We start from the raw sequence: 12,212 nt of genomic DNA, 5'->3' as shown, positions 1-12,212 counted from the left end.
AATAATTAAAATTAAAATAAGAATCAAAATCAAAGTTATATCGTCATGCACCGCTGTTTATAACCTATATGAATAAAAATCTAGTCTAATATAATATGACAATGCTATGCAATTATGTGAATTACCATAATAGGTCGTTTAGTACGAATTAAAAGGACGTTAATTTATTTATGATACGTTTAAAGATAACACGTAGAATGTTTACTTTCTCTCAACAAAACGTTTGAAAATGTTTGAAGTTGGATGACTCGTAATATTAACTAGTAATCAATCTCGCTTCTACTTTAAATAATACTTCAACCATTTAGATTTCTTTTCTTTCATACGTTTCTTAACGCTAGAATAGTTATCTGATAGGAACTTTCAGTATTGCCTAGCTCTCTGATATATTATTATTATTCTTACTACATATATTTACCTATAAAGATTCTTAAACTATTAAAAATATTTCCGATTAATTAGAATTAATTAGTAAAGTGCCCCTTAGAGTATCACACGGGACTAGCTAAAGTTTTCTACACATAGACACGCTAAAAGACTAATAATTTATAATTTGATTCACCAATATTAATGGAACATTCACAAACGAAATTAGAAATGCGATTGATAATCATACAATTGTTATTTTGGGAAAAAAAATTGGATACACATCTAATATTAATCGCTTACTATACAGCATTTTTTTCCATTGAAAATGATGTATGGTAAACTACGCGTACGTACCATTGCAATCGATTGAATTTCGAATATCGTTCGGGATCGAAAATAGACAAAATAAGAGGAAAAGAAAAAAGTATCATAGAATGAATTCACTTATGAGTCTAAGAGGTCAGCCAGACACTCACCGGCCGTGGTGGTAGCTGTGCTGGTCGCAGCGGCCGCCGGATGTTGCTGCTGCTGCGACTGGAACATCGCCGTAGGATGAAGGAACAAAGATCCATACATCATGCTTTCGTCAGACTGTTGTTGTTGTTGTTGTTGTTGCTGACTACTCGGTTGATTAGAATGTTGTGGTTGCGTCTGTTGCTGTTGCACAGATTGCTGTTGATTGGTCACAATAAGGGGGGAGGTTGGAATAGTCGTCGTAGCACAGACTGGTTGCGTGGTGATCGGAGCACCTGGTGTAGGAGGTACCAAACTACCCTCCTCGACAGCGACACGGACCGAGTCGATGTGCCGTCGTGAGAAAACGTGCTCCTGAAGAGGTGATTTCGGTGAATACCGGACCGAGCAAAGCCTACACTCGTCCGGCCCGGTCGGACCGCGATGTGGTTGAACGGCTGAGCCCTCGGCAGGTAAACCAGCCGCTAACCTAGCCTTCTTTTCCTTGGCACGCGCGTTCTGGAACCAGACCTGCAACTCGTCTCCATTAGTCCGTAAGCCAGGCCTAAGTTTGATCCTGTAGTTAAGGATAACAGGAAAGTTCGAGGTAATTCACGTGTTCGGGGTTGTTGGGCTCACCTGGACGACGCGTTTTGGTAAACCGATCTCGCGGCCTAGCATCTCGCACTCGGCCATCGTAGGTGTCTTGTAATCCGAGAAAAGTGACTTCATAACCTTCACTTGCGTCGCCGACATTTGAGTTCTGTATCTCTTCCCTCCGGATTGTCCGGGAGTTCCAGCAGAGATACTCGTATTTCCGCTAGCAGCTGGACTAACCGTGCTACCAGCGTTTATACAGCTCGCCGGACCTTGCCTCGAACTTTGGGTGCTTGAAGCTGGACTAGCAGGACCACTCTCGTCATCCAAAAATTCTGTGGTTTCGCTCATACTATCGTCGTCGCCGCAAATACTACGCTCCGATAGATCAGTCAACGGGCCACAATCACTGCCACCACGAAAGTGGCCGCTGTGTTGCTCTTCCAAGAGATTGCTCAAACCACCAAGGCTGAGTTTTACTGAACGATTCAAATCGACCGATGGTTTACTCAAATCCAATGGCGATTCTCCGATATTAACACCGCTTTGATGATTAGACGACTCTTGTTTCCCGTTGCTGGCATGAGCTTGAAGCTCGCTGATGTATCGTTTCATTGACTCCTCGTAGTATTTTTTCAGTGAATTTTCCATATCCGTGTTAAATGGTGGAAATAGTGGTGGCATCATATTCGGGGTGCTAGGATTCGATGGTGCCGATTCCATTGATAATTCTTCGTCGGGAATGTTGTCGATGTTTACTTCTCCGCGAGCAACTTGGTCAGCGTGTTTACTACTCAAGTGGGACTCCAATGCAGACTTTACCTTGAATAACGCCGGGCAGAATGGACATCGTTTATTAATTACCTGACTGTGAGCACGAAATTGGCCTTTACGCTCGCGAGCTCGTGTATTTTGAAACCACACTTGTACAACGCGCTTCTTCAATCCCACCTCTCGTGCAATCGTTTCCAGCATCTTTCTCGATGGGTTGGATTCGATTTGATATTTTTGATAAAGGTAATCCAACTGTTCCGGTAATATCGTTGTCCTCAAACGTTTGTCTTTCGGTTGTTCGCTGTGCTCAGAGGTAGAGCGTGCATCTGCACCCGAGGTTTCATCGAAGTCTTCGTATTTTCTTTTTCTATCTTGCATCATGGCAATTAAAGGGTGAGGAGCATCCGTCGCTGCTCCAGAGGTAGCGTTCAATGCTTGCTGTTGCAGTATTCCAAATGGAGAGTCTGGTGGATAAGTCGGTGGGAACAAAGACGGGTTCATGATATGTACTAGCTGATGTTCGTTCCAAAGGTCAAATCTGCTGAATATCAAGTTGCATTTGTCGCATTGATAATTACCCTCTTTAGATTCAGTCTGTTGTTGTTGTTGTTGTAATGGCTGTTGTTGTTGTTGCTGTTGCTGGTGCTGTTGCTGTTGTTCTTGCTGTTGCGTTTGATTATTCCTTGTAGGTTGAGACAACGTTTGCGGTTGAAGTAAAGAAGAAACAGTTGCGTTCAACGGTTGCTGCAATTGTTCCGCTAAAACCGTCGTATTTGGTGGATTGTTAGTGACAGCATTGGTAGTTGTAGTGGAACTGCTGTTACTATCTTCGGAGCTTAAAACAGCAGCAACTTGAGCTGCCGCAGCTTGAGCTTGAGCACTACGTTTAGCATCTTCTTCTTTAAAACAATGAGTCTTCTGATGACGAATAAGTTCGTAATATCTTTGAAATACTAATAAGCATTTCTTACATTGATAATTCAATCCCGGAGTTCGTTGAAATCGTCCAGATCCATCGTCTCCTTCGCGACCACCAGGTGTTACGGGTTCCGCGGCCGGTTGATTTTCGTACACTTTCCGAGCTTTTTGTCTAGCATTCTGGAACCAAACTACTATAACTCGCGGACTGAGCCCAAGTAATTTACTTAAATATTCCAAATCGTCGTCTTTAGGGTAAGCATTGTTTTCGAAGAATTCTTGTAATACTTTGATCTGATAGTCGGTGAATCTAGTTCGATTTGCACGTTTTCCTGAACTACCGCCAGACGAATTACTACCGTTGCTGTTACCTCCGAAGGAATAATCCGTCGGTCCACGTCCGGGGCTTAATGATCTTTGCGGTGTCAATGCCATTGCAGCGATTGCACTCGTAACGACTCCTGCGCTGCCTGACGTAGGACTTGCAAAATTCTGTGGTGTTAATTTTGGCGGTAACATAGGTGTACTTGGTGCAGTTGTCGTTGAAGGAGGATGAGAAGAAACGTCGTGGTGGATACCTGAAAATACTGAACTCATACTGAGTGCTGGAGAATGTGGTCGAGATTGATTGCCTCCGGAACTACCAGGCGAATGATGTTGTTGCTCTTCATGATGCGATTGACTTATTTGTTGTAATGTTTCGGTAGGTGGCGAAGTATCGAGAATTTCTTGTTTTATGGCAGATTGTGTATTACAGGATGTTGCCACCGGTGGTGGTGGAGTCACTTGTTTGTTTGGGCTTTTATCGTCCGACGAACTGCTTCCCGACACACTCGAATTTAGGGGAGTAACCTTAGCTTCTCCGGTTTTTTCATACTCCTCGAGATTTAATGTAGTACTCGGTGGGTTGTTAAAATTATACGGACTATCCTTATTACGTTGTCTCTCTTTAAATAAAGTATTCCGGAACCAATGTTTTATGACTTTAGGTGGTAAGCCACTCTGAGAGGCCATCTCCATAATTTGCTCTTCGCCTGGAGAGTTATTAATGTCAAAGTGTGCTCTCAAAATTTTCAGTTGTTCGTCTGTTATACGTGTGCGTGCTCGTTTCTGCGAGGCTGCTGCATTTGCCTGTGGAATGGACAAAATCAAGTCCAGTCAAACTGATGTATTGTGATTGCAGAAAAGATTATTCTAAATTTGTCGAGTTTGTTAAAAACTCTATTGCTGACAGAAATTTAAATACGATTTATGAACGTGCATTGAACATAAGATTAATGCAAAGAATAGCTATGCTCGAATTAAATAAAAAATATTTTACATGCTTAATACGGAAACTTGTGAGCAAGTTTCTTGAGTTTGTTTCTTACCGCAGCTGCTTGCTGCTGTTGCAAGGCGAGATGTTGTTTCGCAAGCAAATCAGCTTGAGCATTTATAGGGGTATAAGCCGTGGTTGCGCTATCATACGGTGGTGGCGGTAACATCATTGGAACCAAAGGCGGTTGGAGATTCATAGCTGCCAGAGCTGGTACATTTAATCCCAAAGGTAATCCCATCATACCCATCATTAATCCTGGATATTGTTGCAACTGTTGCTGTAGTTGGGATGCTGCCATTGCATTCAAGGCTGCTTGCATTTCAGACATTTGTTGAGCCAGAGTTAGTTGAGCATGTTGCTGTTGCTGTTGTTGTTGTTGCTGCTGCTGCTGCTGCTGTTGTTGTTGTTGTTGTTGCTGTTGYTGTTGCTGYTGTTGTTGTTGTTGTTGTTGCTGTGTTTGCTGCTGCTGCTGYTGTTGTTGTTGTTGTTGTTGTTGTTGTTGTTGTTGTTGCTGCTGTTGTTGTTGCATAGGTTGTGGAATAGAAAGCTGATGCTGTGTATTAGTAGGTATCACCGTGGGCGTGGAAGAATCAGTACTCGATACAGGAGTATTGCTCAACACAGGTGTTGTGACTGGAGTTGTAGAGGTTGCTTCCGGAGTTCTGATTACTTCCTGTTTTATCTCTATGTTATCTTCCTTGTCCTTTTCACACGGTTCCTTCTCCGAACTAGTGTCTTGTGATTGAATCACTGCTGGTGTAGTGCTTCTCGGGGCTGTTGTGGTTGAAGATGACGTCGCTGCTGTTACAACGACGCTCTTTTTTTCGTATTCGCATTTGAATTGTTGAGCATATTTTTCGAGGAACTCGCGGGGCACTAAATCTCGATGAACTTCTTCGCAATGAGCCTTTAGTACCCAAACACTACTGAATTCTTTGTTGCAATGTTGGCAAGTACTTCTAGTCAATTCGGGAATAACATCGTCGTCCATGTTTTCTTCGATTTCTTGTTCCCTCTCTTGTGCAGCTTGTGCAGCAAGCGCTTGCTTTTGTTGCTCCTGCTTTTGTTGCTCCTGTTGGGCTTGGAGGGCCGCAGCAGCTTCTTCTTCCTTCCTTTGACGTCTTTGATGATTTTCATTGAACTGCATCACGAGATCGAAGCCGAAACTTTCCAAAAGATGTTTGTACATTTGCGAAGTCTTGTGTCGCGGTTGAGTTAAAAGCTCATGAGCGGTTTGTGGCGATTGTTGCGTCACTTGTTGCAAATGTTGGTGAGATCCAGCTACCATTGCAGATGAAGGTGGTGGTGTTTTAGCAGAACCAGTTGAAGCTAATTGTTGCGTAGCTGCTAATTGGAATAAAGCCAATGGATTATTAAAGATGCAGTACAATTGCTGATGAGTGTTAAGTTGTTCTTGACTTCCGCAAAGGGTGGTGCAACGAGGACACGATAACATAGAGTTGGAATTAGTAGGATTCGTAGTATTACATGGCGGACTGTTGGGACTCGATGGATGTTCAATTAACGGACGAGCAAGATCTAATTGTCCGGTTGCAGCAAGATCAGATATCTTGCTTGTACGAGTCTGATGCAAAACGCTTCTCATATGGATGTCGAGTGTACTTCCTTGAGAATAAGAAACTTTACAAATGTTACATTTAAATGGTTTTTTATCCTGATCTTGCTGAGAATCCGGCGATTCTGTTGGACTGGCCGGTGGTACAACAGAGATTAGCGTATTATTGTTTCCTTGTTCTTGCATTGCTCTTTTTAATTTATGAAGATGGCTAACGCTATTGTAATGTACCAAAAGTATATTTTTCTGAGTAAAACTTTCTTTACAAACGTCGCATTTGTACGGCCTATTAGGATCCAAATATTTTTCCATAGGATAAGACATTTTCTCACCTTTGCGATGCAACAAGGTTTTGTTGTGTCCAGTAAGATAACTTTGTCTCGTATAAGCAACTTTGCACCGATGGCATTTAAATTTTCTTCCTGGATCGTGATAGGAATCCTCGGCAACAGGTTGACTGTTTAAGTAATCCTCTAAAAGACGTTGTTCCTTGTGCAACGGGGAAGAATCGCTTGCGTCGCTTTCCTCTTCGTCGCCTCTACCACCATCATCTTCAGTATTCTGATCAGCGTTCATGCCACCCTGCCTTCTAAGTGCTTCATCGGTCAGAGCTTGAAGCAATGGATGCGCATGAAGCAAACTTTGCTTGTATTGTGCTACTTCGTCCTCTTGTAAATCCGAGTGAGCAGTTTCAACGTGTCTTTGCAATGCTTGAACAGACCTAAATGATCTAGCACATAGCGCACATTTAGTCGCATCTCTAATAGCATGGTATTGAGAATGTTGTTGAAGTTTTTCCAATGTCTTGAAAGCCAAACTGCATTGTCCACATCTGTACTTGTATACGTGTTTTTCGCTAACTAGGGTTGGAGTATTTGTCGGATGAGCTTCTCTGTGATGTTGTGTAAGTTCTTCAAGCGATCTGCAGACTCTGCCGCACACTGTACACCGAGATATTTCCTCGGGTTCTTCGTTCCCAGTAGCAACACGTTCATTTGTATCCTCTTCTTGATGCAATTTGCTCGTTATCGAAGGTGAAGATGGTTGCGTTGCCATTGCTGGAGTCATGCTACTTCGTGGATTGTTATTCAACCAATGACTCTGATCCACTAAAAGTAGCAATCTCTGGAGACCATCGGCATTTACCGAGTGAATTTGCATTACGTGTTTCTCCAAAGCAGCGCGTTCCCTGAAACTATCTTGGCATAACGGGCACAACAATTCAGGTGGGGGTTCCTCCTTGACTACCTCGGGCTTCTCTTCGGAGTCTTGAACGTGTGCCACTTGCAAATGTTGCTTTAATTCCTCTCGCGAAGTCGGTTGATACGTGCAATAGGGACAACTTATTTCTTCCTGATCATTCTCAGCGTCTCCTTCCATTATTTCATTATCATTCTCTGGCTCTTGTTTAACTTCGCTACCACAGTCGCTGCCTTCGTCACGTCGTTCTGAAAATCATACCAAATTTCCAATATTTTCTTTTCTCTTTTTTATAAACATATGAACAAATAAACAATAGCAATACCTGGACAGTACATAATCATTACAAACAATCTAGCAAATGTATATTAATAATTTCGCGATTTATCATTAACGCGCGGTCAACTATATGTACTCGATATATATGCATATATATTCATTATAAAACGTAGAAAATGAAAATTCACGACAAATGATAACGCATCAATTTGAACTTTCCAGCCTGTAAATATATCTTATGTCTCTTTCACTTTGCAGCATGGAAAATTGAACTTCGGCATTAACCGTTTAATATCGAACGAGCGCACAGGACAGCCATCCATTTTACGGTGATTCGTTTCCGGAGACATTAACTCGGTACGCGACGAGAGAAAGTAAATTATAGATAGTAAACTATGGCGGTGCTACGAAATAAAGTTCGTATTCAGTGTCACGTACGACTGCTTTTGTGGCGAGGCATATTTTCTACCTCTCATTAAAGTGATTACGCATATCGAAGAGGAAGAAGTAGAAGAAGAAGAAGAAGAATAAAGGGACTTTACTAGCGACAATGAACAAACTACGCCATTTGTACTTATCTTTTATTATTTATTTCAAACGAGAACAAATAAGTAAAAGTAAAAATAACATTTCTTTGACTACGACTGAAGTTACGTCAAACTACGAGTAAATTTTGCATATGGTTGACTAAATTCACCCAACAATGACTTCTTCAATTTTAATATATTAATAATACGGAATTATCGATGGGAAAAAGAATGAAAAAAAAGAAGAAAAAAAAAAAAGAAGAAAAAATAAGAAAAGAAAAAAGAAGAATACGCGTATCTCCATAATGTATTGTCCGAAACCACATTTTTATATCGGTCGGCGTCAGTTGTGACGTTACAAGGCGACTCAATGAAACGCGTGCTGCTCGTATATTTCTATAAGTACAGACCACCGATACATATAATAACATTGGACGTTGCGCGTATTATGGCACACGCCACAGCCATATGCCGTACTAAATTACCGTAATCCTCATCTAATTACGAAATAATCGATAAGAGCGCATTGAATTCATTAAGGGCGTGATGCGTATACCAAAGCGTTTAATTTTCTTCCTCAAACAATATTTCTGATTTTGATCGGGTTACTTAAAAATGGATTATTCTTGAAATTCTTTGAACAAGATATAGCGTTATCCATTAAATGACGTTAAGGAAGAAGTTAAATGTCCGCCGCAACGGTTAGTCTCATGTAATATACATTAACGCACTTACGTCAAAGAAATAGAATAGGAGTTTAAAACGGAGCGTAGGCCAAGGATAATATCTTCATTTATGACTGTGGTTTTACTTACCGTTGTTGGTACTTGGAATATTAGGTGTCGTCGGAGTTGTGGGACTTGGTTGCTGCGTAGGTGGTACTTCAGGATCGCTTACTACTTGGAATACGTCACCGATGTCTGTGTGGGGTGTCTCGTTTCCTTGAATGCTACTTCTACGATGGAGCTGGTGAAGTTGCTCCATCTGAAGATGTCGAAACGAGCGTACATGTTGTAAAAGAGGTAGCCTGTGCCTCGCGCTAAAACCGCAAAGAGCGCAGTGATACAGTTTCCCTGGTGTTGGTACATTTGCACTGGCATCTACAAGATGGCGCAGTAACAATGTTGATGCTTCGTGTCTAGGAGTAGAAGAGTGTATTGCTAACTTGTGTGCACTGTTCGTATAATAATCACACGCGTGACAACGCAATTGTGCTGAGCACGTAGGCGAAGCTAAATATTTCAACTTCCATTCGTTTCGCGGACCACCTTCCTTAACGTGATTCACATGTTGCAAACGTTGAAGATGCTTGTCGGTTTTACAATGCAATTGAAAGTTTGCTTTTAAATTTGTTTTGTAGGAACAGAGCTTGCAGACGAAATGTCCGGACATCACGGCGAGTATCTCACCCTCTCGAGTTCTTGTTCTGTCGGCAGCTAAATGATGGCTCAGCGATTCCAACGAGTCGGATTCGAAGTTATTACAAACGCAACAATGATAAAAGTGAGTAGGATCTGAATCTGGTGGTTCTGGTGGTGGTTCCATAGTTTCTGGCGAAAGACCAACGTCTCCCGCGAGGCCACCCAACGCACCCATATTTGTTATACCACCCATCAGTTCTGGTGGGAGTTGTGGTGGTAGTTGACCGCCCGTCATCATTTGGATAAGGAGTGCTTGATTGTATGCCATGTCCGCTAACGCGTCTGCTGCATGTTGAGGTTTATCTAAACCACCTAGATGCAGTAGCTGTTCTAATTGTTGTTGGTGTTGTTGTGCCTGTTGATGATGATGTTGGGCCTGTTGATGAGACGTCAGTGCCGAGAGAGTCTGTATGTGCTTAACGTTTTGCTGTAATACCAGCATATTGTGCGTATGTTTTTCGCTGGTCATGTGTATTCTGAGATTACGCGCAACGTTCGTCTCGTAGTTGCAAACGTCGCAACGAAACGTAGGCTTGGGTTTTCCCTGGTTTCCAGCTTGGCCGCTCAAATGCGGACTAGGATTAGTTGGATGATGAGGGCTACGCGTTGGCATAGGTGCGTCCTGAGATGAAGATGGATTATTCGTACCAGAAGCACCACCACCGCCTTGCTGTAATTCTTGCATATTGTTAAGATGTTTATCGCTTTGCATATGTATACTTAAATTTCCTTTCGTCGTGGTTGAGTAATTACATACTTCGCATCTATACGGCTTGTACCCACAAGTATAGGTTTCGCCACGCGCTAGCCTAGGGTGAGGTTGACCGGCGATGCAATAGATACACGAGGTCTCCGTTTCCGGATGTTTCTCTTTCATATGAATTTCTAAAGTTTCTTGATATTTGTAGTGCCAATTGCACTTTGGACATTTTAAAGTTTTGCAGGAATTTCGACTATGAATACCTGCGAGTGGTCCGCCAGGACCTGCCAATCGACTACTGGCCAATATCAACTCGCACTTAGAACACTCGACGCCACTCGGCCTACCTTGCATGTGTTCCGGACAAACGCCTATCGTTGTACCGGTAAGAAAATTAGGTGGCTGTTGCGTCAAAGCCGCATACGAGGAAGGTGAACCTTTTGTAGAAGTGGTCGGTGGTGGAGGTGACGTGTAATGCAGTGCCGCAGCGTCGGGTGCTTTTGCCCAAGACGCAGGGTTCACTTGACCACCGATCCATGGTTGTTGTTGCTGCTGCTGATGTGTTTGATGATTGTAAATTGGATGGTTCGAATGAGACGTTGATGTGTTCGGTGTGCTCGAAGATGGCCTCTGGATCGTTGGTTGTTGCTGAGGGCTACTAGGTATGCCGGGAGTACTCGAAGGCGTACTCGTCGTCGTTGGCGCTTCGTGATCCGTCGATTCGCTACGTTGCTGTTGCTGTTGATGTTGATTCTGTGTTTGCGTCGGCGATGATTGGGTGCAGGTCGCGCTCGTAACTGGTTCGAGAAAGCTAACCAGCGGCTGTTTCCCCCTACCAACCGCCTGTATAATGGCTGACGCGGTCGAGTGCGAAAGTATCTGCCTCTCGTCTTCCATCAAACCTATTTGATGTTCGCCCTGGGCATGAGCGACAAAACTTTTGGCGTAGCCGAAGCTAAGCTTACAAATAAAACACATTAGGATGGGCTTTACGGGCACGGAAGCAGCTGGAGGTGGTGGTGTTGTTTGTGGTGGTGGAGGTTGCTTGCTACCTTCCGCACTCCTATAACTGATAACACGGTAGCTGTGCATTACCGGGAGGTCTGGATTATGCTGCTGCTGCGCAGATCTCTGTTGTTGTTGTTGCTGTTGCTGCTGATGGTATGCTTGATGAGCATACAATCGCGATACATAATAAGCGTTGGCGATTTGTGGAAAAACCAATGAGTGAGGAACAGAAACGCCACGACCGTCTACGATACAGCCGTCTGGTAAAGAATCGTCCTCGCTGAGCTCGCTTTCACCCTCTATGATGTAAGCCGAACCGTCAGGATTGTAAACAATTTTTCCATCAAATTTCTCAACGTCCCCACCAGTTGGACTCGGGCTCGGACTCGGTGCGTGTTGTTGTTGTTGATGAGATTGAATCGATTGCATCGTTATCGTTGTGGTTGTGGTCGTCGTATTCGTATCCGCTATAGGTGTAGGTGTCGGTATCGCGTCGCGAGTGCAGGGTTCAGTGCCCGAGGGTGGACTAGCTGTGCGGGGGTGGTGGGGCTGATGAAGAGCAGCCCCCGCCGTCGGGGGGGACCCGCCCCCTCGACCCCCCTCTTCCTCCGGGCTCATCTCCTGCTTTCCTTGCGCAAACGAGGAATTTTGAAAAGGCCCGCCGTGTTGATGCTGTCGATGACTCTGCTGTACTTGTTGCTCGCTCTGCTGTTGCTGTTGCTGCTGCTGTTGTTGCTGCTGCTGCTGCTGCTGAAGATGATGCGCTGCCACCAGTTGCTGATAAAGCTGACGTTGCCCAATCGCGTTCGACGCGTGTTGCTGAAGATGAGAGGGAGGAATGTTGTGATGTTGAAGGTGGTATTGGGGGGGATGGGGCTCACTGGAGGGCATCACCCCAAACGTGAGGCGAGCTCCAGCCTCACATCACCCACGGCGGCTGAGCCTACGTTTTTCAAAGTTTCACCTTTCTTTCTTTCTCCTCTCTTCAAACTTACTTTTTCTATTGTTTCTACTCCTGATACCTTTGCCTTTCCTTCTTCCTCCTCGTCGACAGATAGTTTTCTAGCTACCC

At 43.7% G+C, this 12,212-nt stretch overlaps 1 protein-coding gene across 1 annotated transcript in view; it reads right to left on the bottom strand.

The window, feature by feature from the left end:
- The window catches only part of LOC106785642 (zinc finger homeobox protein 3), a 337,287-nt gene that overhangs the window by 92,092 nt on the left and 232,983 nt on the right, over positions 1-12,212 (bottom strand). The window contains exons 5-9 of the mRNA XM_014746274.1: positions 8,827-12,212; positions 4,975-7,453; positions 4,482-4,878; positions 1,462-4,242; positions 846-1,353 (exon numbers count right to left, since the gene is read on the bottom strand). The exon at positions 8,827-12,212 is cut by the window's right edge and continues 21 nt beyond it. Of these exons, the coding sequence (XP_014601760.1) occupies positions 846-1,353; positions 1,462-4,242; positions 4,482-4,878; positions 4,975-7,453; positions 8,827-12,031 (9,370 nt within the window). The 5' untranslated portion in view covers positions 12,032-12,212. The remainder of the gene's footprint in view (positions 1-845; positions 1,354-1,461; positions 4,243-4,481; positions 4,879-4,974; positions 7,454-8,826) is intronic.

The sequence above is a fragment of the Polistes canadensis genome, unplaced genomic scaffold (genome assembly GCF_001313835.1).
Source record: "Polistes canadensis isolate GaletaPanama2010 unplaced genomic scaffold, ASM131383v1 scaffold_54, whole genome shotgun sequence".
In the NCBI taxonomy this organism is placed as follows: domain Eukaryota; kingdom Metazoa; phylum Arthropoda; class Insecta; order Hymenoptera; family Vespidae; genus Polistes; species Polistes canadensis.
This window is presented reverse-complemented; position numbering and strand designations above follow the sequence as displayed.